Consider the following 26,095-nt stretch of genomic DNA (forward strand, 5'->3'; position numbering starts at 1 on the left):
ACTTATCCCCTTTAACCAAGCAGATATCACCAGTCAAGCCCTGGCCTCTTTAATTCACTGTTTTCACTTGCACTGTGCTCCACACAGCTGTGCTCCTTTCAGCACCCACCTTCTGGGAGGACTGGGTGAGGGCTGGCGTCATATCTCGCACTCGCTGTGCTTCAAGTCTAGTAACCAAACCCTACTGTCAGCACTGCTTCAAGTCTTCATTGTCCACTAACCCAACCCCATACCAAACCCTACTGTCTGCACTGACTCAAGTCTATTGTACGGTACTGCTTGGCAAGTCCCAGACACATCAGGCTAGTGATATGACTGCAGCTCGATTCCCAACTTGATTTCTGTGTTTCTTTACTCTGGAATCCACCTTTTCTGAAGTAATATCCTTTACTGAAAGAAATGTGGACACAGCGGAATGGTGTCATTTTAAAATGCTTTATTGTGTATCTTAAGACATAGCTCATGCAGCAAAATGCTAAAAAAACAGTCCTGTTCTTCTGCCACACGACAGCAGTGGAAGGAGTCATTGCAACACTAGTGTCTCGTTCCTCCCACAGCCTGTACCAGAAGGCAGGCAGGCAGGCATGCATGGGCTGATCAGTACTGGGATGGATACCAGGGTGCTGGTGGCATTGGTGGACCAGTAGGTGGCGCTCATGCCCACTCCCCCTAGAGCAGTCTTTTCAAATCAGTAAACAGTAAAGGGGTCTAAGTACTATGTGATTTGCTGCACTTTGGATGGGATGTTAAAACGTGGTTCTGACTAACTGGTGATTAAAGATGACTGTTAGCCCAGGTCCTCTGGCTAAATTCAATTCTGTGTCTGACTGCCTAAACTTTCCCTTTCATTCACTTAATGGGGTCATTTCTCATTTGGTCCCTTCCTATATACAAAGCACACTTGAATCTGATGAGATGAAAAGAGCTATAAACAGTACTGTAAATGCAAATCATTATTACAACCGAATAAACCCGGGGAGTATAAAAACAGTTTTAATCTTAGTGGATAAGTACCCTTGACCTCCAGGGCAGAGGCTCTGTGGTCACTGTGTAGGCGGACAGTCTGTACAGAGAGAATTGGTTTCAATATTATATTATATACGATTTGATATTGTCTGCAAAATGAGACTGGAACAGTGTAGTTGTACCACTGCTATATATCCATTTTCTAACAGTAGTTTTGAGGAAACATTATAAAAAGACTTCTGTGCAATTGCATAAAACTCGTATTTTAATCTAGGAAATGTTGTATTATAATATTTTCTTGATTGCAATTACAATCTTTTATTGTTCTTTTTATGTTCAGTAGACCTTTTCCACTTACAAACTTAACTTGCAACTTTATAGCAAACAACAAATGGGTTTTAATGCCTTTGTTTCCCCTAATGGGGTGTCAAACACCACAAAATTCTCATGAACAGACTGTATTAAACATTGGAGTCTGTGTCCATTTCAAATGAGGAAGAGTCCTTAACGAAAACCGTGTATATTAACTGTTACCCTTTTTGGATTATTTTCATGTGGGGTTTATGATGATGTTCATGATGATGCACTTCATCTGGACTATAATTTGAAGAAATCCGAGATGATGAAACCTGAGGAGGTGCATTCAAAGTGCTGAACCTAGCAGTGTCTCCAGTGTACTGTGAGCTGGATAAGGACAAGGAAGCGAAGCGTGGAGGTGGCCCTTTCCTCTTGGAAGCCTCCTGGGATCTAACCTTGGGACATACTGTACCCGATCTCTTCCTCGTGGCTGGCGCTGGAGTTGCATTTAAGATTACGGCTCTTGGCTTGATTTTTACGGAACTCTGGCACCCAGCTCTCCGAGGCCAGAACTCCGTTCCTCGAGTGGAACTTCGTTGCCAGGCTGGGACTCATGGGAGAGGGGACGTAATCATTGCACTGTGGGCCACCCAGGCTGGGGGCGCACTCCACTGTATAGGAGAAAAAGAAGGTGCCGTGCTTAAAATAGCACACATCCTTATTGGTTCCACTCTTCAGAGCAAAAGAGCACCCTCCCAGCAGGTCGCTGTTCCATCTGCTATCGGCATCGAAGACTTCAAACTGGAGTTTAGTCGCCATGTTTATCACAATGTTTCCAAACTCAAAATTTTCAGGCCAAACAGGATTGTCGTTTTCATTAATAACTTCAGTCCGTCTTGACTTCTCACCAAACGTAACTTTAACAGAACCGTCGGTTTTGGTCCATCGGTCTCCGTACAGTTTCTTTGCCTCGAGCCCGTACACCTGCAGCTGCGCCAGGCCCTTCCCCGCCGGGCAGCAGTTGGACTTGACGTTGTTGTTGCCGTTGCAGACGCAGGCGCAGCAGTCCCTGGCGCTCGCCCTGTCCCCCACCTGGCACGGCTCCGAGCACTTCTTCAAGAGGGCGTTCTCCAGGACGTAGTCTCCCAGCGCCCGTTGTAGCTGTCTTGCCCTGGGGTCGTTGGGAGGCATCAGCTTGTGAAGGGGCTCCAGAGAGTAGGACACCACATCCGGGACGGTCTTCAAGGTTTCGAGCCACTGCTTGTACGCGCTGGGATCCGACGCCCCAGAAAAGAAGAGATCGGCTGAGTCGATCTGCCCTCCGGTGATTTCGGTCTGGCGGTCGCTGAACATGCTGCCAAAGCTCTGCGCCGAGTTCATTTTCTTCTTCAGACTTTCACAGCGATGGAACTCAGTCTTCACCGTGGCAACCATCCCAACAGTGGCAGAGGCCTCCACATCAAGACAGTCCTTCACCGCCGTGTCCGTCAGCCCGTTCATGGTGGCTTGGCAGGACTTGATGGAGGTGATGCTCTTCACCTTCCCTCCCAGACTGACTTGCCTGATGAAGTGGGTGCCATAAATGTTGATCAGACCGCGGTACTGCTCCTTCGTGTCAGAGGTGTAACTCCGGGGGAGCATCTTGAGGGACTCGAGGAACTCAGTGTGGACTGGCGGCTTTGTAACCAGCCTATACCTGGAAAATGCAAACAGTGAAATAAATGAAATTGAGTTGAGCATGGTTTGACCTGGAAGATTTACCTGGAAGTTTTTCTTCAGAAAGTTTCACAGGGCCTAAAAATCTTTCCCTTTATACTGTTATTTTATTTTGCATTCAGTCACCTGAAATGGACATTTTGCAAGCATTTTATAGGATTCTTTGTATGTTAGCGTTACAATCCAGGTGTTACCTTGTTACAGAGAGTTTGCTGTCCTATTTGAGGAAATTCTGATTTCCTGTGTTATGGAATCCTCAGGCTAAAAACATTCTCTACTAGTTTGACAATGCATTTTCAGGACAGGAACGTTGACTCCCATTCACTATGGGAACTTCCATGTTACTGGGAGGGAGTCTAAGTTCCAAGCCATTTTCATTTAGTATTTATTCAGTGCAGTTTGTTTTCAGCTGGAGTGTTCAAGTGTTGTACTGTGTTGCCGGATCCAGAGCTATGGTTTCTGGGACTGCAGGATGTACGTCTCTGAAGCACAGAAACTTGCTTGAATATACAGTGTGTGTAATTCTGCAAATTATGTACAGTATAATTTGTGTTATACGGAATGTGTTGCTTATTTGTGTTATTTTGTAGTTAATTAGTATTGATTCTTCTTTTTCGAGTGTTGACTCTGTGATTTTGTTACTATCTCACCAGAGCTGTGTCAGAGAACATGAACTCCTGTTTACTGCCTCAGATTTTACCTACTGCTCAAGTAACATTTAATTAACTGCTACTCCAAGTTTGTAGTTTTAAATGTGACATCTTTCCATTATAATATTTCTTCAAATACAAAGATATCAAAAAGTGAGATATAGTTCCATATATATAAATTAACATTATTATTTAAACTAGGAACAGAATAGAACTTGTGAGGAAACAATAATTTCTCAGATCACTACATTGTATCTTGTTTAAAAGGAGTCAAGTATAGCTAACAGCTGAAGCTTTCATTATGTCCCATGCTGTCCTTCAAAGAATTCTGCCATGATACCTAGAAATACCATACATTCAGGTAAATGTATACCTACATCAACAGTTTTCACAGCTGTCTGTCTTTTTGATGCATTTATTTCAGGGTAGAAAACACCCATGCTATATTGTTTTCACTTCCCAAAGATGTCTTAAACCAAAATGCACTCACATAAAATGCATATTTTTGAAGATAAGAATATGAAACTTTTAAAAAATGTTTTCAAGTTAATATTTCTGAAAATATAGAAGATCCTATTATGCAATTCTGAATGCACCCACCTTACACTACATGATACAGGTTGAAAATGTTTTTGTAGTATCAGCATGGATGAACTATCGGATGGACTATTTACATGGACACAATATTTTTTTTGTTTGTCCTCCACGCAGTTGAAAAACTTGCATGTTTGGGTACAGGTCCATGTCATGAACGAGCTTCAGCGCTTTGACATGCGGTAATGGGTTTTTGTGCTTCCTTCTGAAACCATATTGTGACTGCGGTGTTTTAAAGAAAGTAAACCACATCTCTGCCTGGTAATAAACATTCACTTTGAGATAAGATCCCCGAATCATTATTGCTGGCTTTTCCATCAGAAATGTCTAGCTCTCTTAAAAGCTGATCATCTCTTGTTCTTTATTTCATCAGATGTCCAATCTAACTAATATTTCTTGACTGACATATACAGAAATAATTCTAATGAAATAAATGATTTGTGCCTCATGATTAGTTGTGTGGGAATGATATACAGACTCTGGAAGGTCAGAAAAGAGGGAAACCTTTGCCAATGTTGCTGCTCTGTACCTGTAGAATTTGCAGTGGACCTCATGGCTGGTGAAGCTGTATTTGTCTTGCTTCGACTTCTGCATGGCGTAAGTGGCGTCCCGGGAGTGGGTGCCCCCAAGAGCCGCCCCTACTTGGACGTTGGGGTTGACGTTGAGATCCAGGCCAGTTTTCCAGTTGTTTTCCACGCTGGAGGTGCTGTCGTTCACAAGGGATTCGCTGGACTCATAGATGGTGCTGGAGAGTTGCCTCTTGCAGTTGGGGAGGGTTCTCCAGTCCACTATGGCCAAGGGGATCTTCTGCTTCTTCCCCTTTAGGTATCGGTTCCGCCTCAGGTTACAGGAGCCTTTGGGCTTCTTCCAGTCTTCCATGTTGACCACGTAGGCCCCCTTCCGCTGCATCGTTACGATGTCAAAGCCCTCGCCCGCCAGGTTGTAGCCGGGCACAAATTCGGCCGTCTCGCACTCGGCGGGTGTGCCCACGAAATCTCTGGCGAAGGTGCCCGGCCGAGAAGAGAGAGAAAGGGCCCAAAACAGCAGAAGAAATTGCCACATCCTGTACGGCACGGGAACGATCTGGACAACAAGAAAATATTTCCACAATAGTTCAGTACAGTATGTGGTGTCAAAAAGAGAGAAGGGTTTTTGAACCTGTGACTAGACTTCAGTGAAGATGGGTGGAGATCTGGGGGCGGCGTGATGGCACAGTGGTGAGCACTGCTGCCTCGCTCTGCTGGAGCCCTGTGTCCCTGTCCTGGGGTGCGGTCTGCGAGGAATTTGTATGATCTCCCCATGTTTGCGTGGGTTTCCTGTTGGGTGCTCCATTTCCTCCAAACTGTCCGATTACCAGTCCACACACGTGCTGGTACGTTAACTGGCTAGTGGGAAAATCGGCCCTTGTGTGAGTGTGTGTCTGTGTGTTCCTTGCAATGGACTGGGATCCCAGCCAGGGAATACCCTGCCTTGTGCCAGTTGTATGCCAGTTTAGGCCCTGGCTTCCCAGCGACCTTGAATTGGATGAAGTGGATAGTAAATGCACCAATGTAGACCTGCTACTAAGCTAGAACTTCTACAAGAAACAGACTGTTAATGTTCTGAACCTTGATTAGCTGTCTGCACATCCTTGCAGTGACAGGCGCTCGTTTGTGGCCACTTTGCCCTATTACAAAAGCACAGAGCTGCCTACCTACCAGTTGTGCGCAGTGAATCAATTTCACAGATCTGTCCTCAGGGATCAGTATGTTGAAGCGAGGGACAAAATCATATTAAATTTGTCAATAAGACATCTTACACTGATGGTTTAAAAACGAAGATCAATACCTTCAATCCAGCAATTACTATATTGGATGTGATGTGTGCATTTCATGTAATACATATCCCCGATGCAGATAGTAAAATTCTTCTAATAGTTTGCATGTGCCAAGGCAGACTGGGTTTCGATTGATTAGTCATGTGAAATGGAGATCTTACAACACATGCTAAACTCCAAACATATGACTGGGGCACCATTGATCTGTATTGAAATGATCTGCCAAATGTGCTCAAATTCTGTCTTGTGCATATCTGTGTTTTAATTTTCACCCTCTGAAGAAGGCTCCACAGCCAAAACGCTGTGTTTCTTTCCTTCTCTTTTCAGCAGGGAATAAACCTTTACTTGTTCCCTTGCAGCCTATGCATGCTGACACAACTGCCTACTTGAACATCTATGTTTTGACTCGGTTGTTTTGTTAATTGGCTGTTTTTTTTATTTTGTTCTGATCCCTCCATTCATTTTCTAAGCTCTTTATCCAATGCAGGGTCGCAGGGGGAGCAAGCCGGATACACCCTGGACGGGACACTAGTCCTTCACAGGGCACACTCACCACCCCGGCTTTCCCAAAAGCCCATTAAAATCCCAGCATGCCTTTGGCTTGTGGGAAGAAACCAGAACACCTGGAGGAAACCTATGCGAACTTGGTGGGAACATGCAGACTCCACACAGATTGCACCCCAGGTCCAGAATCGAACCCGTAACCCAGCGCTGTGAGGCAGCAATGCTAACCACTGTGTCACAGATACAGATCAGATACTGTTCCAGTATGTAACAATAGTGATGCTCCAAGTCATATACTCCAGACTGCTGATGCTTCCTGAATACAGTCAATATTGAAACATCTACTGTGTTATTGAAGGACAGACCCTCAATTACAATTGTTTTACAAAAAACTGCAATTAAAAAAACATTAGAGAACAAAGCAATTTTCCTTACATAGTTTTCAAAATAAATCAGCTCTTGGTGCGTCACATACCTTACAGGGAGCTGTGCCGAGAAGAGACTGGTGAGATCTCAACAGCAGGTCTTCATCTGATATAGTGGAGCCTGGCTGTGTATATATATACTGTGGAACTCTCAAGATGTTTATTTTTAGATCACAAGTCAGAGCATCTTAAAATGAACACATTTATATTGGTAACAACCCCCCCCAACCCGCTCAGGCCCAAGTTGCTGGTTTTTAAAAAAAAGGTGTGATGATTATGATTAAAGCAACAAAATAAATTAATCAAAAGACAGCAGAGCTCAGAGCTGTGCGGAGCGGTGCTTTGCTGATGGGGGACAGCAAATTTAACAACAGTCCATTGTCGTGAGTACTTGCATAATCCCGTGATCCAATCGCTGGGATATTGCTGCTCCTCGTTCACCCAGCTGGGTGGACTGGAGCCACTGGGATCAGTACTGCAGGGATAATGGGAGTCACAGCTAACAAGTTTGAAAAGAGGTTTAATTTGTAACGGAGAGACCCGGAGATCAGACCGACTTTCACCTTCTCTCTTGGACCCTTGTTCCCTCTGCGTACTCTTGTTCACAGGCACCATATACAGGTATATCTATTACACCTCCTTCAATGATCTAAATGCCATTTGGAGAAGCAAGCCTTTTAGGGCCAGTGTATTTAAAGTCAGCCTTTTGATCTTTCTACAGATTCCCATGATTGTGAGACAACAATAGGCCTCACTCTTCTGAGCTGTCGAGTCCTTCTGTGAAGACCACAGCGTGTCTGCTTCTGCAGCACACAGGAAAACCCTACAGACCTCGCTCGAGCTCTGCAGCAGGCACTCAAGCCCACACCCCAGCGGTTAGAGACTAGAGAAAAATTGTTATTGGTGGGAATAATACAGCCTGTGTCTGCAGTACAATTCTGTAAAAGACTGAGTAAGCATTAAAAAACCCTGCTAAAGGCAATACTGAGTCCCTTAGCAGGCCCAGGCAGCTGACTAATGTCCCTGAATATGGACCTCAACAGCTCTATAATGCATGGTGCACATTATAGTGTTGGACAGAAAAATAAAACAGCTCTGTTAAAGCTTATATACAGCATCTTCATTTCACGCAGATGTTCCTTATTTCAGGAGGAAGACATCTACAAGCCTTGATAAGATAGTAGGATCTTCCTGTGATATCACTGACACTTGCTGGTGTTCCCCATATTCTCTGATGACATAGAGATTATGCAAAGACTTCAGGAGTGTAAAAATAACAAGGGATCATTTTAAATGCGCACAGATATCAAATATAAATGCTTTACAAGAATAACAACTCAAATATCTGCTTTACCCAGTGAAATATAATTTAAATACCCTTTAGTCAATGTTTTAACCCATGGAAAGTATTATTTTCATTCAGAACTACGAATATATTATCAGTATATATTTGTCAACTCGATAAATAGTATTGCAAATACCAGGATCTATATTCCAATAGCTACACATTAACATAGCCTAAAACTAAATAATTCCAGTTAGTGAGAATGGTTTTCAAGCCTTTTTTCTGTGCGATCCAATTAGAACAGTACCAAACAGTACTCAGTGGTTTTTACCAACTGAACAAATTAAGTACTCATCCTGACACCAAAGATCAGAGCTAAAAAGTAATAAAAAGATCAGGAACCCGAAGTAGCATGACTGTTGGTTTGTAAAAGCACGAGACTGTTCTCCTTCAACATGGTATTGAGGGCTGAGAGACGTCATTCCATTAAACATCCTTAGTCTGAATTTAAACCATAAACCAGGCTTCTACTGTAGACACTTCCAGAGATATTCCAAACTGTTTGAGGGGACATTAAATGAGGCAGAAATTGACTTTCCAGAGGTGATAAAGTGTTACAATACCCAAAAAAACCTATGGAAGTCCATTGCTGCCATCAAGGACAAAATCCTGATTTATCTCATTATCATGAGAAAGAGAATTATTTAGGAATTACAACCTAGCACATTCTTGTGTACTTGATGTGATCATCATGTGATCGCACAGCTGTCTCGCAACACATTATCGTAATCTGACTTTCAATTTGAGTCGATGACATGGCACTCTTGTTCTAGATTATCTGTGTGAGTGTCCCCGTGGTTAAAACTGCCTTCACGTGAGGTACAGACTGTCACATTTCAGCAGCTCCCAGCTGACAGCCCACTGACGCTCAGCAGGTGTGAGCCTGGCCAGTACCTGGGTGGGAGACCTCCTGGGAAAGCTGAGGCTGCTGCTGGGAGAGCTGTTAGTGGGACCAGTAGGAGGCGCTCACCCTGTGGTCTGTGTGGGTCCTAATACCCCAGTATAGTGGTGGGAAAGCTGTGTTGTAAAGATGCCGCCGTCCTCTGGATGAGATGTTAAACTGAGGTCCTGACTCTCTGTGGTCATTACAAATCCCAGGACGTTTCTCGAAAAGAGTAGGGAGTAATTTCCCCCTGGCCTTTACCAATCATGGCCTCCTGATAATCCCCGTCTCTGAACTGGCTTCACCACTCTGAGAGCTGGTGTGTGGGGAGTGTACTGGCGCACTATACCTGCTGTCACATCGTCCAGGGGGGGGCTGCACACTGGTGGAGGGGAGTCCCCATGACATGTTAAGTGCTCTGAGTGGAGTGTCCAGAAAAGCGCAAAATGACCTTATAAGGAATTATTATTAATTATTACTCTAAGCATTTCATCATGAACAAACCCCAGTAGAAAGTCTGTCCGTGGACAGCTGCACATTAACAGGAACACTTAACCCACAGTTCCAGCTGAGTAATTGGTAGCCTGGAAGTGCTGTCATTACACAATGGACCAGCTTGTTCATACAGTCAAATGGTCAGCGTCATTTTGTAATTACATATTTATTACATAATAATTACAGCGCAATATGCTTCTTTACAAAACGGAATGGATAGCACGAACCGATGTTCACGGGCTGTGGACAGCTCACAGGCCTCAGCGTGTCTCTGGCGCCCTCTGCTGTTGACTGTTCGCATCGCCATCTAGACCACATGCACCTGCCCCCGGTGCTGATCAATAACCGTCAAAGGAACCAACACCCACACAAGAAACGAATATAAAACCCTTGTAAATTGACTGGCACCACCAATACAGAGCCAACTTTTCTGAAGGCTCAACAAAGGTGGAGTTGTTTAAGGACGTTAAGGAGTTTTAATGTAGAAAGCACACTGATGACACTTAAGTGTTTTACTCACAGCATCTCTAGCCTTGTGTATTCAGAGCTGGGGAGGTGCCTTATCCTTTCAGAACAAAAACAAGTTGAACAAGGTGATCAGGACTGGTGGCAGGAGTACTGGCGCCCTCTTGGACTAGTAACGTCTAATGGAGCGATATGTTATTAATCGTGCAAGTAAGATCTTAGATGACCCCTCTCTTCCACTCTCCTCCCCTCTGGAGGAGCTACTAGATCCTCTGTATAAAGACTAAGAGAGCATTTACTTCCTTTATACCTAAAGGCATTCTATTGGTGAACAATGAATACATTGTTTGCAGAGAGTTTGATTGTGATGATGAAGTAATTCATGTGGGTGGCTGTGGTAGCATGCGTAGGCTGCAAAGGAACAAGTGAAGGTTTATTCCCTGCTGAAAAGAGAAGAGACACAACGTTTGGGCTGTGGAGTCTTCAGGTGTGAGGGAGAGAGGAAAACCGGCAGTTGATGAAGCAGGAGAGGAGGAGGGAGCAGGAGAGAAGCACAGTGGATACTCGGGTGTCCAGCAAAATTCTCACCAAAATGATCCTGACACTAGGATCACACCTTCTCCCTTCTCTCAATGACAGACTCGTTCCCTTCTAATCCTCTCTATTCCTTTTGACTTCACACCTGAGTGTTTCCCCCTGGCCTTTACCAGTCATGGCCTCCAACTAATCCCCATCTCTGAACTGGCTCCATCACTCTGAGAGCTGGTGTGTGGGGAGCGTTCTGGTGCACTATGGCTGCTGTTTTCTTCATCCAGGAGGGGCTGCACACTGGAGGTGGTGGAGGGGCCCCATTACCTGTAAATCGCTCTGAGTGGAGTGTCCAGAAAAGCGCTATATAAATGTAAGGAATTATTATTATTATAATTGCAACTATGTTGGTACAGCGCCACTAGATGGCAACCTAAGACCTGTCACAAAGACATCCACGCCCCAGCGGTACTGTCGCAATATCTTTATCCGCCGGTAGAGGTCAGTAAAGCTCAACGAAATGAAGACCTCCAGCCTTTCTACACCTCAAGCGTCAGGGTGTCAGATGAGTCTTTATTTGAGTTGGTTCTTCTCCATTTTGTCGGAAGGCAAACAATTTTGTGATATGTGCCATTAAGTATTAATTTACCATAAAACATAATATTCAGAGAAATACACTTTACTGCCTCTTCTTGAGATAACATTGCAAAATGCAAGATTGAGTTCAGATCCACTAGTGTAGAACTGCACATTAATTCTCTCGACTAGATCCCAACGACACGGTTTCAAAACTTAATTACACGCGTTATATGAATACGTATGAATTGCTTGAAAACTATTTCTAACTGTAGGTCTTTCTCAGAAGGTCAGGGTGTATACCTGGGTCAGGGAGTAAATTCTCGTCACAGCTCTAATGGAAAGTTTAGATGAACACATACAGAGGAGTGGCGATGAAAATGTGCTGTATTTGCAACATCTATTGCAATATTTGGCTGTACACTTTATTGCAGTATTATGAAGACATGGATCCTGTATAGCAGTCAGGGAATAAAAATTTCCCCTAGCTGTGCTGGAAAGTGTGGAAGAATGCACACTGAGACTTTGCAGTGACAATATGCTGCATTTTCAACCAGGATATTGCAATACTTTGCTGCATCCTTAGTTACACTATTAGGAACATGTGGATCCAGTACAGCAGTCAGGGAATAAATACTTGTCACTGCTATAATGGAAAGATGAATGCACACAGACGAATTGCAATGACCATATGCTGTATTTGAAACATATATTGCAATACTTTGCTGTATACTTAGTTACACTATTAGGACCATGTGGATTCTGTACAGCAGCCAGGGAATAAACACTTGTCACGGCTCGAATGCACAGTGCAGCCGAATGCACGCAGAGGAGTTGCAATGAGAGCGTGCCTGCGCTTCCGGCTCCTGCAGGCACCTCAGCTGCAGAGTCTTGCCGCGTGCTGCGCGCCCTGCACTATATTCCCCCCGCAGGCCTCCCACGAGCTTCCTGTCGGCACGTCTGGCCCGCGCAGCCGGCCCGGGCGGAAAACACACCTCTGACGTCAGCAGCCGCCACCTCTCTTATCGCGGTTTGTCACTCGTATTTTTAAACTGTCCCCTTCCTGTGGAAACAATAGTCAAAACAGATTTTTGTTTTCCAATAAGTAACGTACCTTTTGCTCAAAAACAATAATAACCCAGCTTTAGTCTGAGCCATGACTAAACAAACACACTTTTTGAATAATCAGGTCACTGCCCTAAATTAAAAATCCGGATATTAAAATTCAAGGTAGCAAAACAGTATATTATGTTAACACTAGTGGAAACACTGGGAACACTTAACTACTGCAGATCCAATGCGCCAAAACCATTACCCATTCATTTTTCATTACTACAAAACACAAAACTATTACAGAAAAATAAGGCAAAGAATCACAGATTTTCAGAATAACAGTATATAAAATATAAAAGAATCACAGCTAAGAAATAGCTAAACGGGTCTCACTTACTGTACATCAATAAATCCCGTTCATTCTCCTGGATCACTGACTGAGAAAACACCAGAATCTCTGCTGTGGAATAAAATTAAAAAGCTGTTTCTCCTGCTAGACATGATTTGCTCTTAACGATAGTAATTGCGTGAAAGCTGAGTGGGTCCTGCGTGTCACTCAGTATATAACAATGCCCAGCTCTCACTGAAGACTATTGGTCACTCTGACGTGAAATCATTTCCTGTCACTTCGCCAGGGTGATCGATAGCTGGTTGGGACATATCAGAATGAGCAGGTGATTTGTTAAAGCCACTTGAAAATTTGGTGGCCAGGATACTGGCCCTGGAGGCGCGTCGCGTCAACCGAAATTATTTGCCTTTCACGACAGGACTGTTATTTCAACGCGTTAAGAAGTAGTTAATGTATATTAGTTACATTTTTATCACACTTTCTGTGAGTAGTTGTAAGCAGCCCTCCCTGTTGGGTTATTAAAGTACGCGTGGCGGTTGAGGCCAGCGGAAATGACTATAAGAGAAAGCCGAAAGCAGCCGAGCGAGCCATTAATTGACATTATACATTCATTGGCGCTCATAACGGTTTATTTTTCACGACGAACATTTCATATTCATTGCAACTTACAAGTTACTCTAATTGCAAGGGTTAAAAACACGCAACCCATTCGATTTCAATTTGATTATGTGTTTTGACAGCCCAAAAAAAAGTGTTACGCAGAGTTACACACGTATTCTTGCTTTTATATTGACACAGATATTACAGAAACAACAACAGAACCCCAACCAATACAGATGGCAACCTACTTTCCTCAATAATTGGGTTTGAGTGGAAAACAGCTGGCTGGCCTTACACGTGCAGTCTGCTTTCATTAGTTGAAATTTTCTCGGAAGCCGCCTCGCAGGGCTGGCTGTACCGCGGCGTGGAAAACGCGGCGCTGATTTTGAGGGTCTGCGCGCACCTGTTGTGGTTTAGCACCATTAGGAACAGAGGCACAGAAGTGGAAATTCTTTTATCGGAACTAAAAATATATATATTTTTTGTCACCTAGCCTCGTTTAACACGCTTAACTTTTTTTTCCCCCCACGGTAAACAAGGCCGTTGTGTTTTACACCGTTACCCTAATTACATTTTTTTGTTACAAGGTGCTCCAATTCCTAGATCTAGTTTAATAGGACTAGTGACAAACGTAGACTGTTCAAGCTATTTGTAGACTTTGCATCTCCACAACCGCAGCATAATTGCTGGATAATTAAAAAAAAAAGCCTGTCAATTAATGTCTGTCTGTGTTATTGATCTGTTTTTTGGTGTTCCGTAAATTTCTTTTTTTAGTGGGGAAGCTTTGTGTCGTTATACATTACTTAAAACACCACAACGACCCGGTGAGACGCCATTATACAGTATTCGTTATCCGATGTTAAGCAAAAGCGTTTTACTGGGTCGTCAATTCAAATAGAAAGTGACGCGTGAGCATGAAAAGGCTTCAGCTCGGAGAGGACCGCCAGGACAGGAACAGAACTCACGGAGCTGGCAAATTCAGATAGTGTGACCGAACTGCGTCGTGAAAAGTGTACTGAAGGCGCAATATGTCGCATAGGTAATGAACATGAATTTATAATTACAAGAGACCTAGGACAGCAGGCCGGCCTCGGGAGAGGAATACTTTTCTCCAGTGGTTTATGACCCGAGTATCAGTTTACACAAAAAAAAACCACGGCCCGTTAAAAATGGTATTTAACAGCCTTTCTAGCGCTGACGTCCGCCTTAAATCATTAGTTTTAATTTCATGTGTTTGTACCTACAGTGCAATTACAGGCGTTTAGCCCTCGAGAGGAAATAACGATGTGAAAATGGTTTTATTACAAAGATATGAGCCTACTGCATTCGGCTTCACAGCACAGAGATGGAGTATTACTGCCCCGAGGCTCACAGAGAAGACAAAGTTGGCTTTCGATCTATTTTCAGTCCAGGTCTGTGTAATTTCAAGAAGCACTGTAATGAGTCCACATTTGACATTTTTGGGGGGAGTTTCCATTACAAACGGACGGTGTGAGATAACTCATTTAACGAGGCTTTTCTTAGTCAGTTCTGAACTGTTTATTTGATAAGAGATTAGAAATACAGCTGGTGGTGTTTTCTCGGAAGCTATCTTATTGAACATTTTCTCATTATTGTATCCGAACGATTGAAAGTGCAAAAACAACAACATACAAGAATAAAAACGGAATAGCAATAAGAGGAAAAACATTTGAAAAGTGAGTGTTTTTTTTTAATATTTGAATTAAGCGTATTGGTTATACAGTACTGCATATAACAGTTCCTGTCACATCAAACCAGCGAGTGTTAAGAATTCAATGGATGTTAGAGGATAAACATCCTTTGTCCACATGATCGTATCGCCTGCACAACCAATTTCACCCATGTAAATGTTCAGTCAAAAAGTTTGATAAATAAAATTCGGATTCTCTTGATTGTGGAAGCCAGTCTTGAAAGATCTCACGAATTTGGCGATCTGCTTCATTGTCCGAGCAGTTCTTTTTAAAACATTGGAAGCTGTTTGAAGCGTGAGTCTTTTGACTAAATGATACTTCAATCTGTCTACAGAGTCAGAACAGATTCTTAAACTGTGTACTGTACTCATATCAATCTCTTATTCTTAATACTGATGCTCCAATAATAACCTTTGCATTTGACCATGTCTTCATCTGAACACTTTGCCATCTATGCTAATGTTACAGGTTTAGTTATGGAATTCTTATTCTAAATCTGGTCATTTTCTTTTCACCTTGATATAACGTGCACACAGGTGTTTGATAGAGACCCCGCTAACTTGGATTGTTTATAATTATTTCATACTCTGCGTTTGCTGCCTCGGTGTAATGATTTATTCCTAGTAGAAACAATCTCGCCGTTTAAAGCAATGAGGATACATGGAAATGAGTGTTTCCTGATGATTTTTGTTTTCTCTTTTTATTTAGAATACAAGATTTATCTTGTGACTACAAGGCATTTGTTCGGGAGCACTTAACTGATCATTAGTAACTTTACTTTACATTAGTAGAACTGATTACACATTTAGGCTGAGTTTCTTTTGTTTTTCTCTCGGTTTAAATAGTTAAAATAATGAACTCTTCAACTGCAGGTGTTAATCAGATTTTGTTTGGTGAAAATAAAATCGTAGGTTTCGTCTGCTTTGTTTTCACACTAGATTTGCTCAATATTAAACATCTGCCTCCTTGCTCGCGGAAATGTCTTCTTCTGCCGCAGGGCTTGCACGTGCAGAATCACAAACGTTTTTGTTTTATTCAAACCATGTTTTCTGACTGACATTAAAAACATGTATTAATTAACGTTAATAAAGACTGGGAGTCACCCACGGTGCTTAGAACTGGAGACTCCGCCCTCCCCTTCTTCCTGTGTTCTGTTATCGCTCCTGTTCACTTGCTCTTACTATCTCGCCCAGTAGAGGGAGCTATCTGTGTAAACCACCAATCTTATATTATTATATTATATTAGGAAGGTTTTTCTTTCTTAGAAAGGTCAAGATGTATTTCGGTAGTGGTCAGAATTGGGTCATATCTTAAGTAACACAACGAGATGATGGCGTTTGTATGGATACCCTATTTGCATTTGGCCTAACTCGCCTGGCTGCGGTAATGGCACTCTGACTAGAAGGTCAAGGCTGATAAGACCCCAGAAAGAGGTAAAAGGAAGCCCCTAACATTGATGCAGAATAATTCAAAGACAGAGCGTGTGTCAGAGGGCGCTAGTTAATGGCTGATCGGGACGTTTCCACTTGTCTGGTCTGGTTTGATTGGCAGAGACTGGGATTCCAAGATGGCCGCTGAGCCCAGGCTCACACTGACCTGGAAGTAGTATCCTGAACACATGGGGCTGTGGCTGGCTGTGCCGAACCCAGGGCGGGGGTAGTTTAGGAACTTTGTGAGAACGGACAGGAAGGCAGGCTGAGCCTCCAGGATGGTGGAGCCGAGCTAGACGTACAGAACGGACGCGCCCTGGCCCGTCTTGTCCGTCTGCTGCAGCTGAACCCGCTGGGGGTGGGTTTCAGGCTACAGCAGTGGTCCTGAAGGCCGAGTAGGGATTCAGCACGTCTGAGAGGGTCTCGGCTGGGGCCGTGTGTAAAGGCCACAGGGTGAAGAAGCCCACTGATGGGACGCCAGTGGGGCAGGGGGGACCCCGCAGACGCTGGGGACCCCAGGGGCTGTGAAAGAGGCGCAGAGCGATGCTGTGGCCGGGTGAGCATCAGCAGCTGGGTGTTACGAAATAGCAGAGAGGGCCCTATGCAGAAAACCAGAACGATCTCCAGAGGCGTCGTCGATAGAACAATGCGAGGTCTGAAAGCTGTAGGGAAACAAGCCGGTGCACAAGTACAAAACCAGAAGCGGAGCAAGAAGCCGAGAGTCGAAACCAGAATGATGACCAAAGTACCAAAACCCAAAGCCAGGAGATGTAATCCGAGACCAAACCAGGGTCAGGAAGCTAAAAACCTAAGTAGTAAATCGTAGTGAAAATGGAAGTAGCTCTAGCCAGGAAAACCCCCAATACTGAGCACAGGGCAGAGTGTGAAGCAGCTGGGGTAAAGGGGCTCACTGGGAACTGTGCTGGAAGGGGAGGTGGCGTAAGGACTGGGACTGGGGAGAAGGACATGCGAATGAAGGAAGTTGTGTGTTGGGGGGGGGGGGGTGATCTGTGATTTTTATGCTCAAGAATTAATCTTTTACTTCAAATGAAATATATGTTTGATGCATATTAATTCATGTAAGTAGTATGATATTTGCCTTTCCATAATTTTCCATAAACAACTTATAATTTTTATAAAAGTATAATTAATTGACATGTTTTCCAATAACATATTTAATATGAACTTGTGTATTATAGTATTTGTAACTCTTTATTGGTGTCTCTTGTAATCCCAGAGAGATTGATGACCCAGGCTGAGATGACTAGTCTAGTTATTTCTAACACTTGGTGATGTGTTTGAGCTTGGTGATGATGACCTCCCATGAGTGTCGGGGGTCTGGTCAAGGTCTCTCCCCATGAGTGTCAGGGGTCTGGTCAGCATCTCTCCCCGTGAGTGTCGGGGGTCTGGTCAAGGTCTCTCCCCGTGAGTGTCGGGGGTCTGGTCAGCGTGTCTCCCCATGAGTGTTGGAAGGTCTCTGCAAGGTGGGTGCCACCAGTATCTCAGTGCTTAAAAGTGGCACCATTGGAAGGAATCTAGTCTGAGGCTGCTGCAGATCTGCACAGGAGATCCAGGCATGTTTCGTCATGTTTAGCCTGACTAGTCACATGGATTCAGTCTCTGCAGTAGAGAAAAACCCCAATGGCATCTAACACAGTCCACAGGTCAGACTGCAGCACTGTGTCATGATCCTCCTTCAGCCCAGTTCTGGCACTGACTGCTTCAACATACGGAGGCTCAATTTAAATCCAGGTGAGGGAGAACTCACCTGAGGGGCTGTATGAGTTGAGGCAGGCAGCAGTAAAGAGAAGAAGGGCAGTTTTAAATATTTCAAGTCCTATTCTTTCACAGCCATGTTAAAACACTCCAGTAAGACAAAACAACCTTTTTCAAAAAAATCCATCCATTTTGTAGCCAATTTATCCAGTACAGAGTCCTGGGGGAGCCGGAGCCTATCCCAGCAGGCAACGGGCACAAGGCAGGGTACAGCCTGGGCAGGACGCCAGTCCATCACAGGGCAGACACACAGTGATGCCCACACTCACACCAGAGCTAATGTTCCCAGAAGCCCATTAACCTGCCCGTATGTTTTTGGACTGTGGGGGGGGGAAACTGGAGCACCCAGAGGAGACCCATAAGAACATGGGGAGAGCATGCAAACTCCACACAGACAGCACCCCAGGTCCAGAAGCCGAACACAGGGCCCCAATACTGCCCTCCAATGGTCGTATTCAAGGAAATTTGTCCACTGATTGCTGGTATTCTGCTAACTAACCCCATGCAAAGCTAATGAGAACTCTCCTCAATCCACAACGCTGAATGCAACAACTTGTAATAAAAAAATAGAAAAAAAGCAGTATTTAAATCTAGATTTATTTAAGCACAGCCACAGAAGTAAATTACATATTCATTACATATTCAAAACAGAAAACAAAGCATTTATACAGCCAAAGGCTAAACCAGAATGTCACAGGTTGAGATTTCAGGTTAACACAATGGATTAAAAGCCATTCATTTACATGTTACTGCACCACAACAGCACTGCTATTTCATCGTGACAGTTTACATCTGGCTTTGAATTGACCTAAAACCCATCAAAGCTTCCCGAGAAACATGTTCTAGAGAAACATGGGTAATTGTAAGTAAAGAATAACTAAAGATACATTTTTTTTTTTACAAATGATAAATTGATAATTGGCTAATTTTAGATGCTAAGAACCTACCTTCTGCAAGTCTATGTGTATCAGTGCCTGAGGCCATGTTCTCACATACTAACGTCTGGATGGCCAGTCCATTCTGGCGCTGTATGGCACATACCTGCTCTAAAGATGTTCGCTACCTAACAGCAGAGAACTGAAACACTAGGACTTGCAGATGGAGACCAAGCACCTTTGTGTTTAACAAGCTGATACGAGCAAAAACGCAAACAAAAAAGCTTTTCGAACAAAATGTTCTCATATACATTTTTCACACGTACGTCTGTGATTAGGAATATACACCTAGATGACAATGCATTTGGAATATTCTTTTATACAATATAATCTCTGCAGATCAATCTTTATAGAAGATTCTTTATAGAGCACGATACGGGCACTTGTGGAACATTCTTCCGTTTAAACTAGGAGAGAGGCGCTGTCATTGTTTGAAAGATGATAATAAGCAGCAAAGCCCGAAACATCTCAAATCCGAACGGTTTTTTTTTTCGCTGTTTCATTCTTTCCTTTTCTGTCTTGTCGCCAGCCCAGAGGGACCAACACCTCCTGAAAAACAAACGATGAAAACACTTCACTGCTTTGTCCAGCAGGCCTCTGTGACGACTTTGTGCTGTGTGTTTCTGCCCTCTTGGTTTCGCAGTCTAGATTCTATGTGCAACTCGAACCTCAGACTGTTACCAGTGTGCAGACTGAAAGAGGAACCGATCTGAAGTTAGTTGACGCTGAATACGCTATTTTTGTATTAGTGTTAAGTTTAAAGTTTTAAAAGAATTATTTTAAAAATAATTGACCTTATTTATGTGATAGAGGCTAATGCTCAGGCTCGAGACCTAGAATACAATTGTAATAGCTTTTGACTCAAGCCCATCTGTGTCTGATTTTAATTGTTCTTATTTTGCTCGCTTCTCAGTTTGTCTCTATTAGCCAAAACTATGCCACAGAGCTGTTTCCTGACTTGGATGATGGTCAGTCGTCTTTGGCCATGCGGCGGCCACAGGTACTGCAGAGACAGCAACTGTGGTGGCGATTCCAAGTTCCCAGTACTCACCCTAACTTCCCCACATTCGGATAGTCATGAGCACGTTGAAGCCGATACTTTTCAGGAAGAGAACTCGGAGGACCAGGACAGTCAAGGACAAGAAGTTGATCTTTTCATCTGAAATTAAAGATTGCAAGGGAAACGTGAGCCATGTGAAAGAGTCTAGTTTTAACATTTAATATACCTCAAAGATAGAAATAAGATTCATTGAGCAGCAACCTAAGATCCAGATAGCTGATAATTAAACTTGCAACAGTAGCTTTTCATTATATTAATTAAAAGGCACATAAACCCTCAATAATTGTTCAGACAGTTTCTGCATAAAAAGAGGAATGTCTTATCAGGGAATCTGATGTCTAGGGATTCTTGGGAGAGATATACAATTAATTTAGGAAATGAATTCATTTTCTAGTATTGGTGCGTTGTTTTTGTGGGGTTTTTTTTGTAAGGAAACATTTTTTTAGGGATATTTTCAATATCTATGTACCTGTTTGGAAATACTGGTTTCCCGCAGTGCTGCACAGGTCCAAACCGTCATCTGGAAAAACAGGAAAAAAAAAGTTGTCGAAAAAAGTCTCTCTCCAGCGGCTTAAAACATCAACCAGTGACGACTTTGCATGGTGCTGCAGCTTCATCATTCTTTACAAATACCATATCATTCTGTTCTCGGAGTGGAAGTCTGGCAGTGCTGTGTGCTATAATTTAATTGAAAATGAGTCTTACTTAAGGTGTAAATGCTTACCTTTTTGTGCGTCTACAACTGAGTCATTTCCGAAATACACTTTACATTTAACGTTTGGATCCTGCATGATCTCCACCATGCTGTAAGCCTTCTCTCCCTCGATCAGACTGGGCTGAGCACTCCTGTTAATCCCATTGACCGAGATCGTGGTGTCGTGTGACCCGAAGTCAGTGGCCAAACAGGCCCCAGGCCCTTTAGCTGATGCCAAGACATAGGCAGATGGGTTCGTGTTCTCTTTCCCTTTAAAACAAGAACAACACAGCACACATGAGCTTACAGCTTGTTTTTTTTTAAAAAAAACTACATTTTCACTTAAGTATTGCATGGAGAGCCTTTTAACACCTTTGTTTTTTTCCTGGACGTCATGGGGTTTTGCAAAGATCCTAACTTTGTGTACACGGTCTGCGACAGGGCTTAGTACGCAGGGTGTTTCCCGTCTAAAATTCATCTCCAGGCTCGTACACCACCAAGAGAAAATACCAAACCAGTCCAAGAAAGCATTATCTGACCTGGCCAAAGAGATTTCATTATACTATCCTGGGTGGAAGTGCTACCGTTTTTTAAATTGTCACCACAAATCCCCAACCTCAGAATGAGATTAGTCCAATGAATACTGAAGACTGAGAATACCAATTCCTCTTCAAGCTCTGTTGTACTCAAAGTTCACCACGTTTTCAACCCCGTGAACACTGAAGTATTTGGCAGTAATATTAATAAAAATGAGACTAGTATCAAATTTGAAAGAACTGTGTTGCTTTTCTTAAGCTTAGTTACTCTTGGCTTACTTTAAGTGCATCACTTATTTGAAAAAAAAAAAACCCCAACAATTTAGATTTCATTCAGTCCCTAAGCAGAGAATTCAAATGTTAATAGACAACTCACTTGGTTCAACAACCTGGTATGTGCCAGATCCCTAAATTATTTTCTGTCCATAATCATTCACACAATGCTAGAGCGCTTAACCAAAAAAAGATTCGGGCGAAACATTCTAAAACAAAGTATCACAGCTTTAAAAATTGGAAGCTAACTAATAGCAACAGTAAGATGGTAAATTAAACTTTTAAAAATACTGACTTTTTTCCCCTAATTTGCATTAAGTTATATGTTTTACTCCAGATCTTTTCCTCAAGAGTTTGACGTGCGCAACTTCATTTTTGTACAGAAAGTAAATCATTTTTTGTGATTTTTGAGTCTACAAAAATCCCTTCACAAGCACATGTACTGTATATAGTAATTTTACGTATTTTTTTTTAATATCTGCATGGAAAAAACACAATACCACATGCAGACTATAAACGTGACAACCATTACTTTGTTCAGTGACAAGATTTTACAATAACTAGGGGAACCCCGATACACTTGCACCAGGTTCATTTATGAGACAGAATTCTGTTCCAATAGAACTGGCCAGACTCGACGATGATTCGAAACGAATGACATTGTTGCTTTATGTATCCAGTGAAAACGTACTTAGCTGAACAACGAGTCTTGAGCCGGAACCGAAGGTTATCTTGTTAACATTCACACAGTACAGAGAGTGGTGTCAGAAACCACCTGTCTGTCCACAGTGGTTGAGAATCAGGCAGACACTACCGCGCACATATCTGTAAGAGCTTTTTCACTCCTGAAAAGGCCAAAAGCGTTTGCTGTAGAGTCTAGACGCGTGCAGCACGAACCAAAATCCACCAAAATCCAATGCATTTAAAAAATGCTATTAACCTTACAAAGACTTTTCACAAACGATATTCTCTCACGTTGCTCTTTTCTGTTGGGCATGCAGACGCCGCTTTCGAAACTTAGTATTTGACATTTTTCTTTCGGGGGTCCTGTGGATATTTTTGCGCAGATGAGAACCATTTGCACCAAAAAATTCCCTTTCTCTCACCAGTTCAGAGGGCATAGAAAAGTTGGTCCACCGGGTCTACCCGCTATTCTCCGTGTTTTGGATTTCAGGGAAGCCGAATGACCACGAGTGACGGCTTTTAAATACTGCAGTGATGTAGATTAGAAGTGTTTGCCACAGTAGAAACATCCATCCATTTTCTAACCGAGCTATCTAACACAAGGTCGCGGTGTAGCCGGAGCCTATCCTGACAAGCAACGGGCGCAAGGCTGGAGAGGAGAAGAATTTAATCTTTACATCAAAAATCCCCAAATTCAGCCATTTTCCCCCCACGCACTGTCGGGATAGAAGAATGGGCGATATAAAGGCTAATGTACCGTAGGAACAGCAGGTAACTCACTTCACGGACCAGATCCAAACAGGACTTGGCCATACAGTAGCTATTCACACGAGGATACGAGCTACACCTTGAACTACCGGTACACAAGGCTACTTTCTCAGAGATGACTGTGCTCCCACAAAGACGCGCAAGGCGAAACACAATCTGCAGTCCACCTCTAATCTTGCTGGTTCATGCCCTTGGTATAACACAAATATCCTTAGTCCGAAAAAGAAGTGCTCTAGTCTGTGTGATAGTGTTTTTCATTTCACCCATGTTTTCTCCTGTAAATGCTCAGCGGTTTCCTTACTGATATGACATCATTACAGAATTAATACAGTTCAGTTTCTCAACGAGCCTAAATATAAACACATTTTAATTTAGAGGTGATTCCAACAGTCTATACCACAGAAACCAGACAATTCCATGCTAGGCTCTTTCCCTTAACCAGAACAGATTTAAGGAATTTCTTGTGTCAAGCAGTACAAAGCCTTTACCCACTTTTTCTACATATTTGTAATAATTTCATTTGCTGAAATAAGCACAACTTACATGGTTGAACATGAAGTTTCGTTCCTGATCCAAATATCAACTTGAAACCCTGATCATTCACACAGACCTACATTCCTCAACAATAACTGTGATCAGCAGAATGAAATGATCCATTTTCATGTTTCAGACTGTACCTATGAGGCATATCTGGCCTAAATAAATCATCTTTTTATTCAATTTAAAATTTTACATTTTGCCCAAATTTGGCTTAATGTGAATCGCTATACTTGAGTGAAAAATACTTACTACTACAGTACATGCACACATTTACTACCTTATTGATTTTTTCCACTTCTTAAATTGTTGTGGTATAGATTAGAAAGGTTTTAGTATTTTTATATTAAAGGATATGACTATCAATACTCAGGAAGAGCAAGGCTGTCCCATAAAGAGGCACTGAAAAGTTAAATAATTTACAATAAGTGGGAGTACCACCTTTTTCTAATTAATATGAATAAATAGTATCGATTAATGGAGATACTAATATTTTCCTTTTAATATAAAAAGGAAAAAATAACTGTTAATAGTGGTCTCATTACGGTTCAAATGGTGCACTAATATTTAAGCTCTTGCACTCGAATTAGTTTATATTAAGAATTCAATACAGAGCTCTTAATAAGGCACAGCTTATGCTGCATTAATTTAACTGAATTAATTTGTATATACATACATGGTTGCACAGTAAGTTTCATATCCAATCCTGCTTTCTGCAGGATTCACATAGTACACATCTCCTTCCCATTTGGTTATAATGAGCTGCTTTACAACAGATTTCTCCAGAATGAAACAGATCTGTTAACAGATCTCTGCTTTGACATTTCGGCACAATCTGATACCAGATATCATGCCATGTATATACATCCTTGATTTGTGACTGTACTGTCATGCTTGACTCTTTGGATCAATAACACTATTTTGGATCTTTTGGGTTTTTTAAATGCAGAAATCCCAGGTTTGCACACGTCATGGATTGCTCCGATATTTACTTACTGGGCTCCACAGACAGCTTTGTCCCAGACCCAAAGAAAATCCTGATGTTGTCATTCACACAGTCTGTCACGGCCTTTCAAAAAACCGCTTTTGTGAATGAACACAAATCTATAGCTTTACAGAGTGGCCAATACTGATCTTACAAGGAATGGAAATGCCTTAAATTCGACGCATCTAGTTTTCAAATAAAAAAGCTGCCACTGGAATTTCCCTATTAATTAACTAATTAATAGGGAAACAGTTAACTAATAGACACTCATACGTATTAGACAGCTTACACCATCACTAGAAGGAACAGGGAGTTTTCTCAATTAATTTTAATGCTTTAAAATATATACTGGATAACAAAAAGAGTTTAACTTTGAGTGCAAATTTTGAGTCCGAGAAGAAAACCATTTGGATTGCAAAGGCAGTTACGTTAATGAGATCAATTGCCGTAAAACCGAGCACAATATTTTAAATCTCCATATTGCAACACTTCTTTTATTTCTCACCCATCTGAAATAATGTATTTGTATTGTGAAGCTCTTGAAGTCATTCTTACATTTGAATTTGAATTCTCAATTCATTGAAAATGCCATCACATTTTGAGTAAACTTGATCCAAAAGCAGATTAGGCGTTTTTCCATATATTTAAAACAGGGAATGTACAAGTCTCATGAATGCACAGATATTTACTTACTGGGTTCCACAGAGAGCCTTGTCCCAGACCCACAGAACATCCTGACATTGTTATTCACACAGTCCGAGATGCCATTTCAAAAAGCACCTCTTTCTGATCCATACACACACACACACGTATATGTATGGTATTTAAGGATATCTCAAAGTATACTGTGACTTTTTGTTACTGACTAATAAAATGGAAACATAGGATTCAGGATTACTGAATAACTCCAGGAAGAATCCTGTCAGCACATTAAGGAATCAATAAGCATTTCTGGCCCTCAGTTAAATGTAAGATACAGTATGTGTAATTCATACAATATTCACACGTATACTTACTAAGCTGAAGAACGATAATCTAATTAGTCATTATTTTACCTTTATAAAATCTGTTTTGCCTCACAGCATGGTAACTGACAATATTCTGTTTCGTTGTTGACTTACGTGGTTTCACCAGGAGTTTGGCACCGGGTCCGAACAGTATTTTATAGTTAGCGTTCACACTGTGAGGAAGACCACACTAAGAATTCTGGCTCGGTACACTCTGACCCTGTTGTGGATATCGGCTCTACGGCTAACCACATGAACAAGAAAGACCATCTGCTCGTTCTGAATCTTTACAATACCGAGAAATAGCGCACTGAGAGAAAATTCTTTATTTGCCTATTTGTCCTGAAAACATACTGTAGGTCATGTTTTCCACTCAGTCAATAATGTCATTTTTTTTTCCCCCAAGTTATTTCAAGTGTCTCCATTTTGTTTTTAT

General features: G+C 42.3%; 1 protein-coding gene and 1 gene segment (V, D, J or C); both read right to left on the minus strand.

The window, feature by feature from the left end:
* Positions 1-421: 421 nt before the first annotated feature.
* LOC148640134 (perforin-1-like) lies at positions 422-13,317 on the minus strand. 3 transcript variants are annotated; one of them, XM_088620989.1, is made up of 5 exons: positions 12,711-13,317; positions 7,019-12,323; positions 5,921-5,951; positions 4,753-5,306; positions 422-2,959 (listed from the first exon to the last, which is right to left on the minus strand). In XM_088620989.1, the coding sequence occupies exons 4-5, from the start codon at positions 5,283-5,285 to the stop codon at positions 1,714-1,716; spliced, it is 1,779 nt and encodes a 592-aa protein (XP_088477115.1). In that variant the 5' UTR covers positions 5,286-5,306; positions 5,921-5,951; positions 7,019-12,323; positions 12,711-13,317; the 3' UTR covers positions 422-1,713. The 3 variants fall into 3 exon arrangements, with proteins under 3 accessions (XP_088477115.1, XP_088477116.1, XP_088477114.1); XM_088620990.1 differs by lacking the exon at positions 5,921-5,951 and having other exon boundaries at positions 12,716-13,258; XM_088620988.1 differs by lacking the exon at positions 5,921-5,951 and having other exon boundaries at positions 12,711-13,258.
* A 5,441-nt stretch (positions 13,318-18,758) lies between these two features.
* Positions 18,759-26,095, minus strand: part of LOC148640135 (T cell receptor alpha chain MC.7.G5-like) — a 48,201-nt gene continuing 40,864 nt past the window's right edge. The window contains 4 exon segments of the C gene segment in view: positions 18,759-19,664; positions 20,167-20,274; positions 20,645-20,695; positions 20,900-21,139. Coding sequence covers positions 20,168-20,274; positions 20,645-20,695; positions 20,900-21,139 — 398 coding nt within the window.

Source organism: Lepisosteus platostomus, chromosome 26, assembly GCF_059453375.1.
Source record: "Lepisosteus platostomus isolate fLepPlt1 chromosome 26, fLepPlt1.hap1, whole genome shotgun sequence".
Classification (NCBI taxonomy): domain Eukaryota; kingdom Metazoa; phylum Chordata; class Actinopteri; order Semionotiformes; family Lepisosteidae; genus Lepisosteus; species Lepisosteus platostomus.

Bases quoted from the DNA above. Each gene is read 5' to 3' on its own strand.
- LOC148640134 (XM_088620989.1), bottom strand. From the start codon at position 5,285: ATGTGGCAATTTCTTCTGCTGTTTTGGGCCCTTTCTCTCTCTTCTCGG. The intron at 2,960-4,752 runs GTACAGAGCAGC...TGCATTTTCCAG, and splicing joins GTCCACTGCAAATTCTACAG to GTATAGGCTGGTTACAAAGC.